General features: G+C 43.0%; 1 protein-coding gene across 8 annotated transcripts in view; it reads left to right on the forward strand.

Moving 5' to 3' along the window:
• The first annotated feature begins 4,398 nt into the window (after positions 1 to 4,398).
• Positions 4,399 to 24,019, forward strand: part of ATPAF1 (ATP synthase mitochondrial F1 complex assembly factor 1) — a 34,208-nt gene continuing 14,587 nt past the window's right edge. For 2 of the 8 annotated variants that reach the window (XM_082433432.1, XM_082433431.1), the window contains exons 1-8: positions 4,406 to 4,842; positions 9,306 to 9,414; positions 12,525 to 12,575; positions 13,321 to 13,383; positions 16,127 to 16,177; positions 17,361 to 17,408; positions 20,920 to 21,015; positions 22,701 to 22,808. In XM_082433432.1, coding sequence (XP_082289558.1) covers positions 4,514 to 4,842; positions 9,306 to 9,414; positions 12,525 to 12,575; positions 13,321 to 13,383; positions 16,127 to 16,177; positions 17,361 to 17,408; positions 20,920 to 21,015; positions 22,701 to 22,808 — 855 coding nt within the window. In that variant the 5' untranslated portion in view covers positions 4,406 to 4,513. Of the gene's footprint in view, positions 4,843 to 9,305; positions 9,415 to 12,524; positions 12,576 to 13,320; positions 13,384 to 16,126; positions 16,178 to 17,360; positions 17,409 to 20,919; positions 21,016 to 22,700; positions 22,809 to 24,019 lie in introns of all 8 variants that reach the window. The other 6 variants (XM_082433427.1, XM_082433429.1, XM_082433428.1 and 3 more) reach the window with 6 other exon arrangements.

Consider the following 24,019-nt stretch of genomic DNA (forward strand, 5'->3'; position numbering starts at 1 on the left):
CCCAGGAATCCAAAGTACAGTGACACCCACACTAAGGAAGGCAATAAGAAAAAAAGCAAGCTGGCTGAGAGCTGTAGCTTGGGGTCTCAGCTGTTTCTCATTCCTCTCCTCAGCCCTTTCACCAATCGTTCCCTCCACTTAACCACTCTCTGCATTCCTTCCTCTTCTCCTCATTGACTGGCCTCATCATTCTTTTATTCAGTCAAAGCAGGATTTCCAGGGAGGTTAAGAGGCCACCTTTCGCTCTTCACAGATAAGGGAAGCTAGGTCTAGAGGGGCACAACCTGCCCAGGCTTACTCAAGCCTCTGGTTCCCAACCCTGGCCCCATCCAATCCATCAGAACGAGAAGCCTCACTAAAGGCAAAGCCCATCAAGAAAGTAAAAGTTTACCAGTCGACGGGACACCAATGTCCCATCCCATTCCACCACACCCCTAACCATTCAGCTGTGATGTCCTGGGGTATTTGTGGTACCCCCGCTGGGCCGGCAGAGAGACATGGTCTATGCCCTCAAGAAATCCATAGTTTTCTAGAGGAAACCCTGTCCTAAGCATGCTTCCACGCAGGCAGCCATCACCCCCATCCATGCAAAAGGTCTTCCCTGAGTGCCCCCAAGCCTAGGTCATAAAGCAAGGGGCAGGGATTTGGGGAGGGAGCACATTTACCACCGGGGAGGGAGCACACTTACCTCCAGGGAGGCTGAGGTCCTCCCTTTGGGAATCCATAAGGTCAAACCTTGGTACCTAGCTGGCCGATGGCTCTGGGGAGAGGGAGCTCACCTACCCATCTGGCTAGCCAATAGGAGTCCCCAGAATGCCCAGACCCCACTGTTGCATAAAGGTGGGTCACCGAGTTCTGAACACTGAGCATCCAAGGGCAACGCTTGTGAAGTCTAATGGAAGGAACAGACTCTACCAGTGGTGTTTCCTAGGCATAGTGCATCTCTACTGCTTCTACCAGGGACTGACCCACCCTCTGAATTGTCGGCCCCCTACCTCTGACCCACAGAGCAGCCCCCAGGGAAGGGCCCTAGATTCCTCGGGGGCTTATTTTGTCCCTAGGCTTTAAGGAACAGTTGATGGATCCCTGGGCAGGGAGCCCCCAGAACAGTGGGCAGCCCTGCCGTCAAGTCAGCTATGACTGGCTTGTCAGGAGACAACCCGCTCAAGGGAACTATGTGGTCAGCACCTCCTTCCTTGGCTCTTACAATTTCTCTTTTGTTTCTGTTTCATTACCTTCCTTCAACAAGTATTGGCAAGTGCTTCCGGGGCATCAGGCCCTATGGGAGCTCCCCACCATCTGGCCCTACATGTCTTTTCAGCTTCACCTTCCTCCCCATCCTTCACACACCTTTCCCTTCTGACCAGACCCTGCTTAACAGACCCTGCTTATTCACATCTCTGGAGCTTTGCTCACACTGCTTCTCCACCTAGGAGTGCCCCTCCCCACTCTCCCCCCCACTGAACACCTACTTATCCTTCAAGGCTCAGCTCAACACCCCCTACTCTGTGACAAAGTTCTTTCAGTTGGCTTCCTAGAATCACACCGTCTCCAGTTTGAAGGCACTTTGAGAGTTGTCTAGTCCAACTCCCAGCACATGATTGAGCCCTAGAGGCAGATCTCCCCTACCCAGCACTAATCCCTGGGGAATTGCTTGGGTCAGGGACTTGCCCACACCTCCTGAAGCAGCTTGATCCATTTATGGGCAGCTCAGTTAGAAAGCCCTCCCCTAACTAAACCCACATCAGCCTCCCTGAAGGTTGCACCACTAGGCCTAGCTCAGCTTCTGGGCACCATCTAAGAACTTCCCTCTTTAAGCCCCCAGCATGGGACGTGGGGCACTAATGAGCACAGATTTCTTTCCAGGTTCCACTTGCTCTGGGCTCTACCTCACTGGCTTCTGCTTTTCAGTCTCCTTTGCTAGTTTCTCCTCTTTTCCCTGATCTCTAAATGTCAGGTGCCCTAGGGCTCAGTCCTCAGCCCTCTGTCCACATTCATTCCCTCAGTGATCTCACCCAGACACATGGCTTTAAATAGCATATCTATCATATCTATACTGTCAACTCTCAACGTTGTACCTCCAGCCCAGACCATTCCTCAGGACTTTACACTCATACTCCCAAAAGCCTGGCTGACATCCCTCCTTGCCAGTCTGTTAAGTTATCTCAAACTACCATGTCCAAAACCAAACTCCTGATGGTCCATCTCCAAAACCTACTCCAGCCTCCTCCTCTCTGTAAGTGGCAACTCTCTCCCTCCAGTTGTTCAGGCCAAGAACCTGACAGTCACCCTTGACGCCCTTCATTCTCTCACACCCACATTCACTCCAGTAGCAAAATCTTCAGGCTTTGCTTTCAAAACATACCCAGAATCTGACCATTTTTCCATCACCATCACTTTAATACAAGTACCACCCTCTCTCACCTGGTCTCCCTTTAGAGTGATCAACCATCCCTGTTTGCCTGGGACTGAGAGAGTTTCCAGGACATAGGACTTTTGATGCTAAAATCAGGAAAATCCCAGGTAAACTAGGACAAATTAATCACCCTTGGGAGAGCTTGCACCCTTGTCCCCCATGCCCTGTATTCCACCAGCAGTCAGAATGAGCCTTTTTTATATTTTTTATTTTATTATAAATTTATTTTTTTTAATTTATTTATTTTTGGCTGTGTTGGGTCTTCGTTGCTATGTGCAGGCTTTCTCTAGTTGCTGCAAGCGGAGGCTACTCTTTGTTGCCGTGCCCGGGCTTCTCATTGAAGTGGTTTCTGTTGTTGCGGAGCACAGGCTCTACGCGCGGGCTTCAGTAGCTGTGGCTCACGGGCTCTAGACACAGGCTCAGTAGTTGTGGTGCACAGGCTTAGTCGCGCCACAACATGTGGGATCTTCCCAGACCAGGGATCGAACCCGTGTCCCCTGCATTGGCAGGCAGATTCTTAACCACTGCGCCACCAAGGAGGACCCTCACTCAGATTTAAAACCAAAGTCCTTAACCAAAGCCTACAAAGCCCTGAGCGATCAAACTACCCCTCCCCATGCCTCCTTCGCACAATAACCTTCTTGCTGTTCCACAAGCAGGGCAAGCATGCTCCTGCATCAAGGCCTTTGCACTTGCTAGTCCATCTGGAAGGCTCTTCCCCCAGATATCTACACAGACCATGCCTTATTTCCTTCAGGTCTCTGCTCAACTGGCCCCTTATCTCTGTCTCTCTTAGCCTGCTTTGTTTTTTTCATAACATGTATTATCACCTAACATTATTTATGTATGTATGTAGGTATGTATACATATTGTGTCTCACCCCACTAGAATGTAAGCTCCATGAATTAATGTAAACAAGGAAATAAATACGTAAGAATTTCAGGTAGCCTTAAATGCTCTGAAGAAAATAAAATAAGGTAGTGGGATAAAGAATATAAAGTGATGGGGGTGCATCAAGAAAAGTCCCTTTGAGGTGCTGACTTGTGAACTGAGCCCTAGATGATGAGGAGATAGCTACGTGCAAACGGAGCAGCCAGTGCAAGGATGCTAAGGCAGGTACAGGCTGGCACACTTAAAGGACTTGCTAATCTCAGGGTTCACCACACTACTCCCAGCACAGGCCAGGGCCCAAGGCCCATCTCCAAAAGTGCAGGCTGGACTGAGCAGAGTTGAAGGCACTGTCCCTGCCCCTGAGAGGTCCATCATTCAAGAGGGGTTTCTATCAGGTAAGACCCAGACAGGAGGACTTTTATGAGGGCAGACTGATCAGTGCCATCACAGGGGGCCTGCTCCAGGCCTGGCCCTGTGCTGGGCGCAGGTGAGACCAGGTGTTGATGTCACTGTCCTTGACCCCAGGAGTTCACTCACACCTGGTTCAGGGGGTGAAGAAGATGGTGGCATTGGGTGGAGAGACAGCATTCCAGGTATAAAGACTTGTCAAGGACAAATCCAGGTGTCTCTTTGGGGAGAAGCGTAGTTCAGTTTGGCTGGAGTTCAAGGTGGGTGTCAGGAAGCAGAGGAAGAAAAGGCTTCGGAGGCAGCTGGCATCTTTAAAAGAATTCAGCCCTTGGACAAGTCTGGGACAAGTCTCTTAATGATTTTCAGCTTCAGTTTCCTCGTCTGTAAAATGGGGATAAAACCTGCCTCTCACAGTATGAAGCAGATAGTGTCCTGCACATAGAAACGCTCAATAAAGAGAAGCTGCTACTGTGATTACAGCTGATGAAAGGGCCTTCGATGCTGAAGGATGACTACTCCAGCATGTGCCTAAAGAATTTAAAAGGGAGCAAGCTCGGTGAGGACCAGTAGGTCGGAGCAGCTTTCAAGAGGAGACTTGGCCCGCAAGGGCTGCTGGTCGCAGGCTCGGCGAGAAGGTTGGGCGGGGGCGCTAGAGCTGCAGAGCTCGCGGGGCGCGGGCGGGGGCCGGGGCAGGAGCGGCGAACCCCCTGCCTCCCACCACGCCCTTCACCGGCTCCCGGAACCTTCAGCGCGCGGAACCTCGCTGCTGGAGCGCGGGCGCGGAGGACCCGGAGGGCGATGGAGTGGGCGCGCGGGCCGCGGGCCGAGGCCGACGCGCCTGGGGAGGTGGAGGAGGAGGCGGGGGCGGTCATGGCTGCTGTGGTGGCGACAGCGGGTGGCGCGGGCCCGGCCGTCCTGCAGGTGGCCGGCATCTACCGCGGCCTGTGCGCGGTGCGCAGCCGCGCCCTGGGCCTGGGGCTCGTGTCACCCGCGCAGCTGCGCGTGTTCCCGGTGCGCCCCGGCTCGGGCCGGCCCGCGGGGGGCGCCGAAGGCAGTGGTGTCGGGAACGAGATCGAGGCCAACCCCTTCTACGACCGCTACCGCGACAAGATCCAGCAGCTGCGCAGGTGCGGGCCCGGCCGGCGGCGGGCGGGGAGGAGGGACGGAGCTCGACCCGCGCTCTTGGTGTATCTGTATCTGGCGCTCTCAGCCCTTCCAGCAGCCCTGCCAGAGGACCACTGGCACTGTCCCCACTCTACAGATGGTTATTTAGGCTCAGAGAGGCTTGGTCACTTGCCTAAGATCACACAGCTAGTGTGAGAGCCGGGAGTCTCTGCGAAGCCCCAGTTGTCTTTCTGTCTGCTTTAGTTCTCAAAACGCTGAGGTCGACTCTTACGACAGCCCTTAAGAGGCAGGCAACTCCAAGAGACCTGTCCTCATTATCGAAATGGGAAAATGGAGCCTTCCAGAGAAGGGACTTGACTTGCTCAGGGTCACCTATTGAGTCAGCTGAGCCCTGTCATAGGACTCGGGTTCCCAGGCTTCTAGCTGAGGACCCTGACTGTAAGGAAAGGAGATTGGGTGGGAGCAGGGCATCAAAGATTAATAGTGTTACAGTTGGCTCTCAGTTGAACTCTGTCATTAAGATGAGAAAACTGAGGATCAGAGAGAGTAAGAGGCCTGCCAAAGGTCACACAGCTGGTTGGGATTTGTCTGACTTGGTATCTGGTGTTCCTAACACTACCCTTCACCTTCCAGAGAGAAGGACCTGGAGATGAGAGGAGGTTGAGGTGGGTATAAGGAGGCCGTGGAGGGTCCAAAGAGTTGAACTGGGAAGAGCTGAAAGAGATCAAAAGTGAAAATTGAAGGGACTTGGGAGAGAATCTGGCAGGGTGGGCAGACAGTTGTCTTAGGCAAGGAAACCTAAGACTGATACTGTAACTTCTTTGAGTTCTAGCTCATCTCTACTTCCACAGCCTTAATTTACTCTATTATCTTCACCCAGAATATTGCAGTCATCCTCTAACTCAGCGGTCCCCAACCATTTTGGCACCAGGGGACAGTTTTGTGGAAGACAATTTTTCCACAGACTGCAGGGGCGGGGGGGTGGGGGCGGGATAGGGTTTCGGGATGATTCAAGTACATTACATCTAATGTGCACTTTATTTCTATTATTATTACATTGTAATATATAGTGAAATAATTATACAACTCACCGTAATGCAGAACCAGTGGGAGCCCTGAGCTTGTTTTCACTTGCCACTCACCGATAGGGTTTTGACATAAGTCTGCAAGCAGTTGATTTATTATGGTCTCTGTGCAGTCAAACCTCTCTGCAAATGATACTCTGTATTTGCAGCCACTCCCCAGCGCTAGCCTCAGCGCCTCAGCTCCACTTCAGATCATCAGGCATTAGATTCTCGTAAGGAGCGCACAACCTAGATCCCTCGCATGCGCAGTTCACAGTAGGGTTCGCGCTCCTGTGAGACTAATGCTGCCGCTGATCTGACAGGAGGCGGAACTCAGGCGGTAATGCGAGGGATGGAGAGTGGCTGTAAATACAGATGAAACTTCGCTCGCTTGCCCGCTGCTTACCTCCTGCTGTGTGGCCCAGTTCCTAACAGGCCACGGACTGGTACCGGCCCGTGGCCCGGGGGTTGGGGACCCCTGCTCTAACTAGTCTTCCTCACTTCTGGTCTTAGACCCATCTACCCCCAGTCCATGTCACTGCTACTCTAATGATCTTTCTTTGAAAGAATGACAGAATAACTGAATGAGTATTTTTGCTCTCCTTCAGCAGAATTCAGATATACTCAAGTATTTGTCATCTTAAAAACCTTTTCTTGACCTACATTCCCCTTCAGCCTTTTCTCACTGATCCCTTTCACAGACAAGCATCTCAGAAGAGTGGTCTACTAATATTCTGAATACTTCACAGCTCCTGTTCATTCTTATTCATGAACAAATGAATGACTGGTTTTACTTTCCTTCCCCGCTAGATCATTCCTGTGTCAGTATTTACACATACTACTGCTGTCTCCTCAAGAGTGGCTTTCCAAGGCCACTCCATATCCTTAGTGTTCCACGCAAGGCCCTTGTGCTCTAGTACCTGCCAGTCTCCCTAGCTTTATCTAATACCAAAACTTCCTTTTAGCTCTATGGCCCAGCGCAAAGGAATAAAGGACTGATGTTGGGGGCAGGTGTTCCAGGTAAGGGGAGCAACAGAGCCTGAAACCACCTCAACCATTTGGGAATATCTGAGCAAATTTTCATCATAATACCTGTAGCACTCTAATGTACTTATTTACATGTCTTTCTGTCCTACTAGATAGTAAGCTCCTTGAGGTAAGGACTCTTTCTTATTTATTTCTGTATCTCTGAAGCCCAGCAAGTTAACCAACAGGCGAGAGACAACAAGTCAAGTTTGCTGAATGAGTGAAAGGGAGAGAGGAAGGAATAAGTCCTAGAAGAAGTTGAGTGAGATGGGAGGGAAAACTGAGGCTACAAAAAGGAAAAGAACATGAGGTAGAGGAAAAGGGAGGTATGAAGTGAAAGCAGGGCCAAAAAAGGATCAGTAGAACCTGGGCCAAGTCAAGGAAAGAGGCAAGACAGAGCTTCGCCATGAGGCCCAAGACCAACAGGTAGGCTATCGTGAGATATTTTAAAAGGAATTATAGTCCTCGATTGGTTAGTGCTGGAGCATACTCACTAAAACCTGGGCTCTTGGAGCACTTATAACCCCAGTTCAGTGTGAGCCAACGACAAGACAAGGCTGTGTGCCCTGCTGACCCCACTCCAGTCCAGTACCTGGGTTTTTGCATCACACTCTACACTGTTGAGAGCTTTAGGCCCACTGTATCTAGAGTGTGCATAAACGAACGTGCCCAGAGAGCAGGTCCACAGTAAGGAATGATTTACAAATCACATATATGAAGAGGGGCTGAAAAACCTGAAGAAATTCAACCTAGAGAAGAGAAACTTCGGAGGTGACATAAGAGCAATTTTCAGGTACTCATAAAAAGAATTAGACATTTTCTCTTGTTCCTGGGGGAGTGAAAGATACAGAGAGGTAGACTTAGACTCAGAATGTTTTAATAATAAAAGATGTCCAGGGTGAGAGTACACAGGGCTCCACTGCCTGGGCCACCCCTCACCGTCTCCATCTGCTCACTGGCAACACTGACCTAGGCCCTGGTACTTGCAGCCCTGGCCAGGCAGGTGCCACACCCTACCAGGTGAGGCCCTTGGTGCAGCTCTTCATCGAGGAGGAGCTGGCCTTCTCCGGAAGGGAGGAAGATCTATCCAAGTACATGGCAGTGAAGGGAGTGGTGTTCGACATCACCTTCAGAAAGGAGTTACATGGAGGAGGAGCGCCCTACGTTGCCTTGACCAAGAAGGACCAGAGGGGTGACCAGGATGCCCTTGGAGCCTGCAGACGTCACCCATGACACTACAGGTCTCATGGCCCGGGAGCGGGAGCCCCTGGATAACATCTTCACCAAAGTGTACACCGCCAAATATTGTCAGCTACACAGCCTGAAGCATTCTTAACAGATGGCAGCCCCAACCTGGACTTCACGCCTGAAGACCAACCCCATTTTGACATAAAGGACAAATTCTGATGTTCCATCAACTGGAGCAGGTTCTTTGGAGAGAGGGTCAGGGAGAACTCAGGTGCTAAATCTGCAAAATAGGGTGCCTGAAGCCTCTGAATTGCCGGGATCTGAATAAGTAGAGATTTGCCTAGTCGGGGAGGGAAGGGAGATGTCTAAGAATCAGATGTGTTCCAGTAAAAGCTTGACACCTGGGATTCCTGCCTGAGGATTCTTTCATCTAACCCAGCAAGATGACCACAAAGTACCTTTCCCATCTTAAGGATTTAAATTCCAAATACCCAGAGTGTAAGTACCTGAGGGAGCAAGCCCTGTGTCACCCTAGGGAATATCCTGCAGGAGAAAAATGTTACACAGGCCCCTTGAGGATTAATAACAGTTGAATAAGTGGATTTCTTTTCCCACTTTTTTGATTTGTAGGCCTGTGCTCAGGCCTAACTAAATTAAGACAAATCCTTCAGCCTCTGACTGTCTGTGTCCTCTCTCTGTGGAAGTGGAACATGGTGCTTTGTTATTTCAAAATCCAGAAAGGCAGGCTTCCCTGGTGGCACAGTGGTTAAGAATCCGCCTGCCAGTGCAGGGGACACGGGTTCAAGCCCTGGTCCGGGAAGAGATCCCACATGCTGCGAAGCAACTAAGCCCGTGCGCCACAACTACTGAGCCTGCACTCTAGAGCCTGTGAGCCGCAACTACTGAGCCCACGTGCCAAAACTACTGAAGCCCGCGTGCCTAGAGCCCATGCTCTGCAGCAAGAGAAGCCACCACAATGAGAAGCCCGCGCACCGCAATGAAGAGTAGCCCCCACTCTCCACAACTAGAGAAAAACCTGCGTGTAGCAACGAAGACCCAACGCAGCCAAAAATAAATAAATAAATTAAATAAATTTATTAAAAAAAAAAAAATGTCCAGGAAGGCCCAGGTGGTTTATCCTTTTTTTTTTTTTTTTTGGGTTTATCCTTTGGTTTACCTTTGATCAGGTCTGACCCAACTGCTTTTGAGTCCCGACTGGAGAAGTGCAGTGAGTTTCGGAAGCAGCCAGTGGGGCACTCCAAGCAAGGTGACTTTATCAAATGTGTGGAACAGAAGGTAAGACCTGCCCCTTTGGGTGTTGTTGGCTCACCAGTGCGCTACATCCCCACCACTGACCCTTATCCTGGGAGTGGGCTCATTGAGGGGATCAGCTCCATCCATAAATGGTATTCTGCTCTTTCTGGCAAGGTACTGTAGTCATGGTGGAGATATAAGGGGATGAAAAGGGTAATCTCTGCTCCCAGGGGGTATAGTCGAGTGGTCAAGGCAAGGCACACATGTAGGGATCAGGGAGGAAAAAGTGCTTAATACATGTTAGCTCTTATTACCCTTAAACAAGAATCAGAGCTGGGGAAAAGCATGTTGAAAGCTGTGTATAGTCAGCCCTCCCTATCTGCAGGTTCTGCATCCACAGATTTTGCATCTGTGGATTCAGCCAACAGCTGATAGAAAATATTCAGGGGGAAAAAAAAACTGTAGAAAGTTCCAAAAAGCAACACTTGAGTTTGCCACTTACAGGTAGCTATTTACATAGCATTTATTGTATTTACAACTATTTACATAGAATTTACATTGTATTAGGTATTATAAGTAGTCTAGAGATGATTTAAAGTGTATGGGAAGATGTGCATAGGTTATATGCAAACACTACACCATTTTATACAAGAGACTTGAGCACCTACAGATTCTGGTGTCTTCAGGGGTCCTGGAACCAATCCCTGACTGATACCAGGGGACAATTGTATAGGAAGATTAATCTAATGCAGTGCTTCTCAAACTTTTTGACCATGACCCACGGTAAGAAATATATTTTACATTGCAATTCATTACACATATATGTATATAATTATAACTGAAGCAAATGCTTACTTTTACTATTGATACATGCAATGCACTCTTATTATTATTTTCATCTTTTAAAAAACTTTGGCCACAGTCCACTAAATTGATTTCACAACCTATGATTTGAAAAATACTAATCTAAGGTGGTGCACAAAACAAATTGGAGTGGGAGAGGCCAAAGCCAGGGAGAATATATCCAGGTGTGGGCTGCATGGGCCTGAAATAAGGTAGTTACAGTGGAAAATTGGGGTTCTACATTGTAAAAGGAGAGATGTTTATTTTACTTGGAAAATAACTTTTTTTGCCTTGGGTATCCTAAATTTTAAGAGAACCCACTCAGTCTTTTAATAACTGGTTGAGTTAATTCGAATAAGAATAGTTAATGGGTTAATCATTACAAGGTTGGGGAGCAAATTCAACTTGTGATAAACGTAGTTTACAATTTTATATGAACAAATAACTTTCTACTACAAATATTTTATCAAATGTAATTTCCTTTAGCAAACATTTATAGTGTCAATATTACAAATCAATAGCTATGGGAAATATTACTGTATTATAAACTTTCAGTATTATCTGGGAAAGCTTTTTGCCCCTTTTTGAAACAAGACTTAGAAATTCAGCTTTATGATGACAAGAGCAGAATACGTAAAGATTTAATTTAAATTATGGCAACTTCAGGTAAATATTCACTTACTGTCTTTCTTATCTAGCTAGAGGAAGGCTAATGGCTAATGGCTCCATGTCTAAAGCCTTTTCTTTACTTTGAGTCATTGGTTCCCTACCATGTGATACCCAACATCCCCTTTTTATAATAAATTGTATTTAATTCTCTCTAATTCTACCCTGGAATGAAATGTAGACAATATAACCCACCTACACACATAATTTCAGGGGGAAAAAATAAATATAATGCCTTAACTGTAATAAAGGGAAGTATTTTTTAAATACAATACAGATTTCAGCATGTAAGTTCTTGGGCACAACTATGCTGTGAGACCTAGTACAGTCATCAGGTTCTTTCACCTCTGTATGAAATCACCATGAATACGTAAGCAACAAATGCAGACTGGTACGGGATGTTATGTTGGTAATTATAAAAACTCCCAAACCATAAGCAGTGTTGTTATCAGTGACCCTCATGAGATTCCACAATGTACAGTCTTCTCTTAAGTTACATAGTAGTTGCATTTCTGAAAAATTCAGTATTGAATAAAACTGTTTTACAAAGGAGAAAGAAAGAGAAAGGAAAGGAAGGAGGGAGGGAGGAAGGAAGGAAGATCTGGCTAGAATTGGAAAGTTGTGTGGGGTGAGGGAAAATTCATTATGTAGAACTCATCTGCAAAATTGCAGCTCATTTAGCACCGCTGCCTCTCCCATAAATGCAGGTGAAAACATCCAGTCAATTATTGTGATAACAAAAAAACAGGTCCCCATAGGTTTCCAAAGCATCTGCAGTAGACATGCTTTAAATGTTTCATTAATTGCTCTTGAGACTTTGGGCACATAGGGTGTATCCAGTAGGTTCTTCTACAGCACGCTTTTGTCTAATTTGTGGGTACTGGTTCTACAGACATCATTTATGAAAGGTTTGGATTCATTAAAGCACAGAGTAATGAAAAACAGGGTTTAATGCAGAAAGTATGTTTCAGCTTCAGAATCCCAGGTGTGGATTGCACTCCTCTCTGAAAGGCACAGAAATTGAATGGAAAACTCAGAACAACACATCCCTACTGTCAGAAACAACTCAAAATTGGATTTCCTGGCCATGGCCTTTATCTGAGAGTGGGCTAGGAGAGAAAATAATCACTTTCAGTTGTTCTTGGCTTTTTTTGAGGGGGAGTCTAATTTGAGGGAGGGAATACTAAGATGGAGTACTGGAAAAGACTCAGTAGTCTGCTGAGGTTGCCTGACTTCAGAAGTGCTGTCACAGATAAGAAGCAGCTTGGAAAATATATCATTCCATTCTTACCTCCTCTGTGGCTCACTGGGAAGGAGAGCACAGGAAACCCAAGTAGGCTTGTTCTGGGAAGGATTCCCTCATCCATGGTGGCAGGGATAAAGTGGACTCTCAGTACCAGTAGATGGTGTTTACTAACAGAGAACTCCTTTCTCATCTCTGTATCTCAGAATCAGTCAAAGAAAAGTTGTCTCACAAACAGTAACTCTTAGAACAGTGTGCACAGTTACTGTATAGAGTGGAGAGAAGTGAGTTCTGAGGTGCAGCATTACTAAATGAGGTATTGGGCACCTCACCTAGGGAGGGTGGTCTTCTTCTTAAGAGTAAAGTATAGATTAATATCCTGTCCCATTGTATATTTCAGACAGACACATTGGGGAAACAGCGTATGAGCAGAGGATTCACCAAGGACAAGGTAGGTTTCTAATTAAATATCCAAGCGTGAATTCATATGGAACATCTATAACAAGTGGCTGCAAGTTTGAACATATTTACTGTGGTTCAGTGATTTTGTGATTTTCTAACTGTGGAGATGAGAGATATTTCTACGAATTTTTGTTATGACCTTGATACGACTCCTAGTATAGTGTGGGTCCTGGGGGTGCTAGAGGAAATGTAAAGGAAATGTAGTGTACTACTTCCTACTTTGTATAGGAAGTAGATTTTTTTTTGGCCACGCCGCGCAGCATGCAGGATCTTAGTTCTCCAACCCGGATTGAACCTGTGCCCCCTGCAGTGGAAATGCGGAGTCATAACTACTGGACCACCAGGGAAGTCCCAGGAAATAGTCTTAAAAAATCAAATAAAAACATGTTTACTCTGTCATTTAACTTGCAAATAAGGAGCCACTTCTGGCAGAATAGCAGTTAAAGGTAACAACCAAACTTTCTCCTCTTAGGAGCTGCAAAGTGCTGCAACGCTTATTAGTGAGCGTGAAACATTTGGGAAGTACCAGTAGATATTCCCTGAAAATAGAACTGTGAAACCTGCCCTGGGGGCTCCCTTTTCTGAGCATGTGGGTTTTCTTATACTCATTCTCCACTTATTGAAGATCTGCTTTACTGTCCTCCCATGTTGCTTCCCACAAGGCTTACAGATAGAGTTAAACTGTTTTATTTTTTTAATTGTGGGTGTTAATTGCCTTTTATTTTCTCTTTCAGACTCTCAGTTCAATCTTTAACGTTGAGATGGTGAAAGACAAAACTGCAGAAGAAATAAAACAGGTAATGAATGAAAATGAATTGGCATACTTTATGAAAATGTGTGCTCTGTGAACCAAATCTGAAAGTAGAAAGGAGCATACATTTCCTGACACCTCTTTCTAGCCAAAATGAAAGACAATCATTGAAAGCAGAAGTGATGAATTACATGAAAAATAGTGCATACAAAAACTTGGTCTCACTCCTATATATCTAATCAACTCACATTTCCCCTTTCTTTTTCATTCCTGTTTTCCACATCTTATTTAAAATCATCACTACTCTATGCCTGGATGACTACCTTTCTAAATAGGTTTCCCTGCTCTTACTTCTCCCACCCCCTCTCCCCCATCATATCCTCACCAGTTCAATCCTCCTGAAGTTCTACTTCACATAGTGTATTGGTTAAGAACACAGACTCTAGGACCAAGCTGCCAGTTTTAAGTTCTAGCTCTGCCACTTACTAGCGGAATGACTTTGATAAGTTAGTTCACTTTTGGGGGCCTCAGATTCCCTATCTGTAAAGTGGACATAGTAATAGTACTTACCTCATGGAGTTATTTGGGGAACTAAACGAGTTAATATTTATAAAGTACTTGGAACAGTGCCTGGCACAGAATAAGTGCTATATTTGTGTTTTTAAATAAATAAGTAAAAATAAATATTATGTTAGTAACCTGCTCTCAAATATTCAGTGACTTCCCATATTCCTTTGCTTGACATTCAGAGTCCTCCATTATTTTAGGACCTTCTGCAGGAAGCTTCCTGGACACCTTCCTTCAAAGCACGTGTGATCTATTCCGCTTGTTTGGTCATTCCATATACCAAGCGTTCCATATTGCTTGAATTAGCGTTTGTAAATGCTATTTACATTTTCACATCTGATTCTTTTCTCGCTAATTAGAATATAATAAGCTATTTATTGGCATTCCTTATAGTTCCATGAATTATATTTTAGGTATGTTGAGAGAATCAAAATAATAATAAAAGCAGTATACTATGTGTTAGGTACTGTACTTAGTGCTTTATATACACTATTTCATTGTATTCTCATAACCCCCTTATAAAGTAGGTGCTATTATTCCCAATTTACAGCTGAGGAAACTGTAACTTAAAGACATGAAGCAACTTAGTGGCAGAGCTAAGACTCAAACCCTTGTCTGTTTGACTCTACATCATATTCCCTTATGGGAAGCTGTGCCAATTACTGTGGGTGTCCTTGAGCGCTGTGTCATTCATTTCAGCAGACAGTTATTAAATGTCAGCCTCTGTGCCAGGCATAGAAATAAATGAGAGAATCCCCAACTCTCAAGGGGTTTCAGCCTAGTGGAAAGACAGACACAAAAACAAAAAGAGAACAGCGCAGAGTTCTAACTTCTGTTAATAGAGGCTTAATGCAAAGTCTCCAGGAGACCTCAAACTGCCTTTGGGAAGAAGTGCCAATAGAAAGTGGACACCAGGCATGTCCTTTGGGGAGAGAGAAGCCAGGCCCAGGAGGCCTGATCATCATATGACAAATATCATTTAGACCTATATTTTTAGATACGAATTTGTGTTCAATAATATAATTTTGAGTAACCAAGGTCAACTATGTTAGGGAACATCTGTCAGTCTCATAAATTCAGTGTTGATTCATAAACTATCTACTAATATAAATTAAATAAAAATAAGCAGGATATGCTGTCCTTAAAATGAGGAGACAGTGTTTTGACATGCAAAAAAAAAAAAAAGAAAAAAAAGAAAAGCAACCTTACTGCATTGATAGAGTGATTTGCCCAGGTCCTAGGAGGTAATAGTCCTTCTGTGCTTTGTGTTGGTGAGATCACACTTTGATTAGTATCTTCAGTTGCTGCCCTTCACCCCCATTTTCATGGGAATGTTGACAAAGCAGAGCAGCTCTAAAGGAAGGTGACCCAGTCTTCAACACCAGCTCCCTCAGGTGTCACCTTGGCTATGATGCCTTCCCCAACTTCTATGCCTTTGCTACTGCTTGTCATTCTCTGCTTAGAATGTGTCTCTTATCTTCTCTCCTACCTGTTTATCTTCCCAGACTCCCTGTTCACCTGGCTAACTCCTGATCATTCTTCAGGATACAGCTCAGGTGTCCCTTTCTCTGGCACTTGTTCCCTAACTTGGATTAAGTGCATCTTTTTTGCCCTCGGAGCACCTTGGCTTTGGTTTGCATTGTAATTCTGTTGTGCTAAGCACAAACATTATTTCAGTAGTCTTCACAGTAATCCTCTAAGGTTAATATTACTGCTATTTTATTGATGAGTATATTGATATAATTTAGTGATTTCCAGTAGTTTTCCCAAAGTAGCATAGCCAGCAAATGATAGGAGCTGGGATTTGCATCCAGATCTGCCTGACTTCAGACCCTGGGTTCCGAATGACTGATCCTGGCTCTCTGAGAGGGCCCACAGTTGGCCGGACAGTGCGGGTTTTGGGAGAGAAGAGAGAAGATATGATAAAAAAAAGCTTGTCTATTACACACAAGGCACACCTTGGGAGAAGTGATTAACAAGGTCTCAGAATCCGTTTCTCTGATAGGAATTTGTTATTAAGAGTTACAGTTTGATCATCTAGAAGAGTCGGTGGTATTAAATCTTTTTTGTAATCATGTACTAGTAATAAAAGTATTAACGTTGGGATTTCCTCCCTGTTATCAAATAGCATATTACTCTGAGCAATGAAAGCTGTCACCACTTCTTGGTACAGGTTGAAAAGATTACTGATGTGTCACAGACACTCTCTCTTTTTTGTACAGATTTGGCAGCAGTATTTTGCAGCAAAAGATACAGTCTACGCAGTTATTCCTGTAAGTAGTTTGGAGGGGAAAATGAAAGTGTTATAACATGAAGGTCAGGGCTCTAACCTTAGCAGGCAGTTGCTTTTACTTTTCCTATGTTTATTGCCTCTTGAGAACTTACATTTATAGCTCGAGGGTTTTTATTATGCCCTGAGCACCAAAGATTGGGAGCTCCATATGGTATATTTATGGCTTTTGTTTTTCATCTTTCTGGTTTAGAAATGTCTCTTTGAGTCAAGTCTCTGACAAGGGAGCATGGTGTAAGTTTATGTTGCTGAGCAATTTCCAAGTGTCTTTTATTTCTCTTTGGTGTTTTCCAGCCAAGCTGTTGGAATTTAGGACAGGGCCTCTGGCCTAGCTTTCTTCCCTTCCTGTCTATGAGTGACCTGTACCTGAGCTCACTTGGAGCTTCCTCCTAGTCTTTTTCTGGCATTTCCCCTTAGCAAGTGGCTTTTTTTTTTTTTTTTTCCTTTCTCAAAGTTGCTTTCTTGGAGATAGTAACGGGCCACTGCTTGACCATTAAGATCTGTGACTGGGAAGGAATGCTGCTGACTTCTTCTGGTTTATGTCCTGCTGCCTTCTACCAGAAGAAAGCATTTAATGTACTGGGTTATCAGCTAGTTCTTTAATTGTTCTTCTCTGAAGAGGAAGTAGCTTTAGGTTAAGTTTATATCAAGCACCCAAATATATACTGAGCTTACACGTGTAAGTTTAAGGAGGAAAACTTACAGATGGAAAAATAAAGCCAGACCTTTTGGTTATTGTGAGAGTATTGCTATCTTTTATTTTCTTCCTCTTTTACATATATACCCTTTCCTTTCATGAGTCCAACATTCAGAAGGGTCGGCACTTTTCATGATATTTTTAGGTCTCCAATGCTGACTCATTGTTTGAATAGGCCTTCTTGTCTCTCCCTGGACAAACTCAGTGACCTGTTGTCTCTGACACTGGGCAGAGTCCCCTGAAGAGTTAGAGCATTTGCAGTGTCCACTCTTCACACATAATTCTGATATTGAACAGGAAAGCATACCTCTGCTTTTCCCTCTTTGTTGTACGAGGGATTTGTAAATGATGGAACTTGGGATTGTTTTAGTTGTATTTTAGTTCTAGAGTTCAGTCTTGGTGAATTTAAATGTGATTGTGGCCTTTTATGTTTTCTTGTTTTTGAATTTTATTCTTTTCTAACCTACAGAAAGAGAAGTTTGATTTGATCTGGAACCGGGCTCAGTCCTGTCCAACAGTAAGTGTCCAGTGACCATATGAGGATTGCTTATCAGTGCTGCCAGACAAGGATGTTTCCTAACCAATCTCTTCATGCTCCATACCATCTCACATGTTACAGTTATTTAACAAAGACGCTCACATGTTGATTGTACTGATAAGTAAGATTTTTAGCCTTATGAAATCATGTGGGTTTGGCCCAATAAGCGTGTGGCTCTGTTTAGCTCTCTGAAACATCTCAGCCCTTTCTGATGTGGATCTTAATTTATTAATATAAGTGAATGTTGGAAGCAACACCTGAGACCTTAATCTTTTCAGCCTCCTTTAAGTTTCTCTTTTATTGACAGTTTCTTTTCAGTTTTGGCCATGCCATTTTGATTATATATACCTAAAAGGAATTATGAAATTGTTGCTGGGGTATTGAGCTGCCAGAAGACCTAAGAGAAAGGGAATAGGTGAGATGGATCAGCCGACTTGGTGTCTATACTAATTTCTAAGATTCTCAAAAAATGCTTCTAAACATTGCTGAGAGAAAATAAAAAACATCTAAGTAAATGGGGAGATATACTGTGTTGGACGACTCAATATTGTTGTCATTTCTCTCCAAATTGATCTCTAGATAAAATATAATCCCAATCAAAATCCTAATAGGCTTTTTTTTTCTTTTTTTTTTTTTTAAATTGACAAGCCAATTTAAAAAACTTATTTGGATATCCAAAGGACCTAGAATAACAAAACAATTTTGAAAAAGAAGAACAAAGTTAGAGAACTTACATTACCTGATTTCAAGACCATGTTCTCATAAAGCTACAGTAGTGAAGACAGTGTGGTAACAGCATAAAGATAGACGAATAGATCAATGGAACAGAATAGAGAATTCAGAAGTAAACCAATGTATGCATGGTCAGTTGTTTTTCAGCAAAGGTGCCAAGGTAATTAAATAGAGAAAGGATAATCTTTTCAACACATGTCCAACAAATTGTGCAAAACAATTTGAGTATCCATATGCAAAAAAAATGAACCTCTACTCTTACCTCACACAGTATCCAAAAATTAACTCAAGATCTAGAAAAAAAAAAATCTTAGATTGAATCTTAGTGACCTGGGCTTGGCAGAGATTTAAGTATTGATACATCACAAAAAGCACAAAACCATAAAAGAAAAAATCAATAAATGAGATTTCATCAAAATTAAAATTTTCTCTTTGTATACCCATGTTCATAACAGCATTAGTCACAGTAGCCAAAGGGTAGAAGCAACACAGGTGTCCACTGATAGATGAATGGATAAATAAAATGTGATATATACATGCAGTAGAACATTATTCAGCCTTATAAAGGAAGGAAATTCTGACACATGCTACAGCATTCATGAACCGTAAAGACATTATGCTAAGTGAAATAAGCCAGTCATAAAAGGACAAATACTGTATGATTCCACTTATATGAGGTACCTAGAATAGATTCATATACAGAAAGAAGGACAGTGGTTGCCAGGGGATGAGTGGAAGGCAGGGTGGGGAGTTATTGTTTAATGGGTATGGAGTTTCAGTTTGGGAAGATGAAATAAGTTCTGGAGATGGATGGTGGTGATGGTTTCACAACAGTGTGAATATACTTAATGCCAGTGAATTGTGCACTTTAAATGGTTAAAATGGTAACTGTTATGTCTATTTTACCACAATAAAAAAATTAAAAATTTCTACTTTTCGAAAGACATTGTTGTGAAAATGAAAAGGTAAGCCACGGGCTGGGAGAAAATACTTGCAAACATATATTGACAAGTTACTTGTATATAAAATATACTAAAAACTCTTACAACTTTATAAGAGGACTAGCAACCCAATTTAAAAATGAGCAAAAGAGTCAGACAATTCACCAATGAAGTGCAATGGAAGTTATAAGATGTTCGGCATCATTTGTCATAATGGGAATGCAAATTAAAACCACAGTGAGATACCACTAAGATGACTAAAATTAAAAAGATTGACCATACCAAGTGTTGGTGAGGATATGGGACAGCTGGAACTCTAATATATTGCTGGTAGTAATGTAAAATGGTACAACCACCTTAGAAAACAGTTTGGCAGTTTCTTTAAAAGTTAAGCATATACCTGCCATAAGACCCAGCCATTCTACTCCTAGATATTTTCCCAAGGGACTGAAAGCATATGTCCATTCAATGACTTGTACACAAGTGTTCATAGCAGCTTTATTTTTAATAACCAAATACTGAAGATACCCAACTCTATCACAGGTGAAAGAATAAAGAAATTGTGTGTGTGTGTACATATACATCATATACAATACATATATAATGGAATAAGATTCAGCAATAAGAAGGAATGAACTATTGATATATGCACCAACATGGATAGATCACAAAACAATTGTGCTGAGTGAAAGAAGCCAAACCAAAAAGAAGTATAGATTCTGTGGTTTCATTTATACGAAATTCTAGAAAATGAAGACTGACCAGTAGGGACAGAAACCAAGTCAGTGGCTGCTTAGGAACAGTTGGAGAGAGGGAGATATGAATTACAAAGGAATTTTTAGAGATGATAGATATGTTCATTGTGTTGACTGTGGTAATGGTTTCACTGTATACATATGTCACAACTATTCTAATTGTACACTTTAAATATATGCAACTTATACTTCAAGTATACCTTAATAAAGCTTTAAAAAAAGTGTTTACCCATTTGGTAGGCACTGATGTTATCTCATCTAATAATAATAAAACAGAGCCTTAGTGGTTAGCAGTAAGGAGACAATTCCATGACTAATGCATATTGGACTGATGATACTTTGTTTTGTTCTGCCACCATTCTCTTCACCACTCCTCCCCAGTTCATCTTGAGCATAAAACTTATTATTTCTTGGTGTTTAGAGACATGCTTCAGTATCAGCCTCAGATAGTAGAATATGAAGTGATTACAATAATTGTGACAAAAATTAATGCAGCAGCATTAGAAAGTTTAGAAATTGAAAAAGACCCAAAAGTTCATCAAAAGAAGGATAGATAAAATTGTGGTAAATTTCTGTAGTCACATTCCATATAACAGTGAAAATAATGAATTAGGAGTTATATTTATCAACATGAGTAAATCTCAGACGTATGATGTGAAGTAAAAAAAAGCGAGTTGCAAAAGTGTACATATAGTTTGATACGATTTAAGTTTTTAAACATGCAAACAGTACTATTTCTTGTTTATGGATGTATACCTATACATTAAAAGTATAAAAAACTGAAAGGGAATGACAGACACCAAATGCAGTTTAGCTGTTATACTGGAATGGAATTATAATGGGTTTACAGAGAGAGCTTCAATTGGATCTCTAATGCTTTCTTTCTTAGGTGAGTTGGGTAGTGTATGAGTGTTTGTTATATTATCACATATGAATTTCATAATTTAAAAAAAGTTTTTAACACCAAACTTTGAAGAAATGGAGTGAATGACACAGGTGGTTGGACATAGAGCAAATGATTTTATTTATTCATCTGTCTCGTCATGTATTTGTTTCCCACAGTTTCTGTGTGCACTACCAAGAAGGGAAGGTTATGAGTTTTTTGTCGGGCAGTGGACAGGTACTGAACTCCACTTCACTGCACTTATAAATATTCAGGTAGGTGGCCTGTGCTCAGCCCCTAGATGAAGGAGGCCTACCCCTTTGTGGTATTATGAGCCCTTGCTGAGGCTTGAGGACACAGAATATGTACTAACTACCAGCAGGATTTGCTGTAGCACTGATGAATTGTCATACTTTGTTGGGCTAGCTTTTTAGGCCCCACTCACTACCTAGAAATTGAAACGATCCCAAAACACATTCTCTGACTATTTCTGGCTCTCTCCTCTCTTCCCCATACATCTATAACATTTACTGCATGTACCTCACTTAACAAACATGGGTGAGTCATGATGGTTATCTTTATAACCTTAAGGTAGGCTCTGTGTCTTACATGTGTTTTATTAACCAAGTCAGCACTTTCTAAGGTGCTAGATGCATAGTTTTCATTTCACAGATGTCGTTTTGTTTGCTTCCCTCCTTCCTTTTTCTTTGTTTTACTCCCAAGTATTAGATTAAGAAGTTTGATCCAAAGCATTTGAAGCTTTTGAAATAAAAGTATTTTAAATGAGATCATCACTAGGATTGACATTCTATATTTGGAGGCTGAATCTGGCAAAAACAAGAATGTATTATAATGGCTTTGAAGTTGGGGTAAAGGGAGCACAAAACAGAATGAGAATTTGCTCATGACTGTAGCCCTTGTGATTGTATCCAAAACTTGTATTGTGTTTGTTTTAAAAAAAAAAAAAGTAGAAAGAAAAGAAAAAAAATAGTGGGCTCAGAGAAGTTAGTTCACAGTGCTAGTAAGTGGTAGAGCTGGGTTTGCTTGACTCCAGGTTATTGACTCCAAAGTCTATGAACTTAACCATTATGCTGTTGTGTTGGAAACTATGCTAGGACTGCCTTCGTGAAGCTCATATACAAGTATAGGAAAAAGATCCAGAAACATAATTATGACCAAAATGATAGTGTATTTGAAGTATGTTCGAGAGAACTGAGGCTGAACTATTATTAAGAGTACCCTAGCAATAATTAGGTATTGATAATTAAAAGGACTTTTGCTGAAATTTTAAAAATGAAACCCAGAGATCTTCTGAATGTATAGTTATTTCCTTCTATACTATGTGATGGCTTAGGCTTTGAACCTAGCCTCTCTTCCTAGTCTGGAGTGAGGTCTAGTCACCACTGCCCTGTCCATTCTTCATGAAATTATGATGTTCCCATTCTTCTTTCCCCTCTTTCTCCCACCCAGATTATATTTTAAAACTGCACATTACAAATCTGGCCCGTGTGCAAACTCTCCAGCTGTTTGCTACAGCTTAAAAGAGCTCAGTCCTCAGAGCCAGCCAAGGGGAGTAGATTTCAACTGTGAAATGCACTAGTCCATAAAAGCGGCAATTACACAGGCATATTGCTTTCTTTAGGACTTGACTTGGTAGCTGCTTGTGCCGTTTTGTTTTTAAATATATGGCCGTGATGAAGGATTCACTGCCTACTGTAAACATTTTCCGGGAGAAAAGCCAAACCTTTTTCAATTGAAGACACAAATAACACTGTGCAAGCTGTCAGTTTCGATGTGCCTTGGCAGACCTGGCCACCGCCACGTGCCAGTCCTCCGACTCACCAGCCACCCAAGCGGCTGTTAAGAGCCAGAATTCCCTCCAGACTCTCTATTGCTGTGAAGTCGCAGTTTTGTTGTGGTGGCACCTTATTGAGCCTTGATTAAGTGTTCCTCCTTACAGACCCGAGGGGAAGCTGCAGCCAGCCAGCTGATTTTATATCACTACCCTGAACTTAAGGAAGAAAAGGGCATAGTGCTGATGACAGCAGAAATGGATTCCACGTTTCTGGTAAGAATCAACTTTTACCTTTTTGGATTTACCTGGTGACCCTGAAGGTATTCAGATACAGTTATATGGTATCTGCACTTGTTACCTTTCTAAAATCCAGTAATTCTGACTCCAAGACACATCTGGCCCTAGGGGTTTCAGGCAAGAGACTATGGACAAGTAAATGGCTTCTTAAATGTAGGGAAGAGTTCAAAGTCTAGAATAGTTCTTAATCTTTTATCTTCCTCCACACTGTTCACATGTACAGCATTCATCATACATAGTGAATTTCCTTCCTCCTTTTCCCATTTCCTGGGATAGAGCATTGACCATATGCCCATTGGTAATGATGTCTGTTGTGTTTGTTCTTTACATATCCAGGGCCAGGAGCAGTTTTATGATTACTGTTCAGCCTGTTCGTGTAGTCCTTGCTCATTTCAGTCTCATTTATCTGGCAGAATTTAAGTTCAGGATGTCCTCAAGATAGTGGGCGCTTAGTGCCTCTTCCTCCTGAGGTTCTTAATTACAACACCCACTTATTTTTCCTCTGTCTCTTAATCAACTGCAAACAAGAAAGGGAAAAGTTATGGTACTCACCTAGTATCTCATAGTAGCAGTAAGCCCCAAGTCTAGGACATAATTGAGACTCTACTTCCTTGTCTGTTATTCCTGTAACTGTTCAGTCCCATTTCTCCCATTCTTCCTTCTACCCATCACACTCAACTGGAAGTCACCCAAAATCCTACCCAGAAGAATGGAGTTGCCATTAACTGAGACAGACAAGATTGCAGGCGGAAGAGGTTTGGGAGGAAGATCAGGAGCTCAATTTTCAACACGTTAAATCTGAGATGCCTATTAGATATCCAAGTAGTAGGCAGTTAGATATATGAGCTTGGAGTTCAGGGGAGAGGTCCAAGCTAGAGAGATAAAAATGAGAGTAGTCAGCATACAGGTTTTTATTTAAAGCCATGAGACTGAATGAAATCACCAAGGAAGTTAATGAAGGTAGAAAAGAGAAGAGGTCTAAGAACTGAGCCTTGGAGTGATGAGGAGGCATCAGCAAAGAAGATTAAAAAGGAAGAGTCAGTGAGATAGGAGGAAAACTAAGATGGTAGAATCCCCTGGAAGCGAAGGTAAAATGTTTCAAGGAACAAGGGTGCTCAACTAGCCAAATCTCACTTGCTGGTAGGGCAAATGAGATGAGGACTGAGAATTTACTAGATTTCACAACA

The sequence above is a fragment of the Balaenoptera physalus genome (assembly GCF_965194825.1).
Source record: "Balaenoptera physalus genome assembly, chromosome: 1".
Classification (NCBI taxonomy): domain Eukaryota; kingdom Metazoa; phylum Chordata; class Mammalia; order Artiodactyla; family Balaenopteridae; genus Balaenoptera; species Balaenoptera physalus.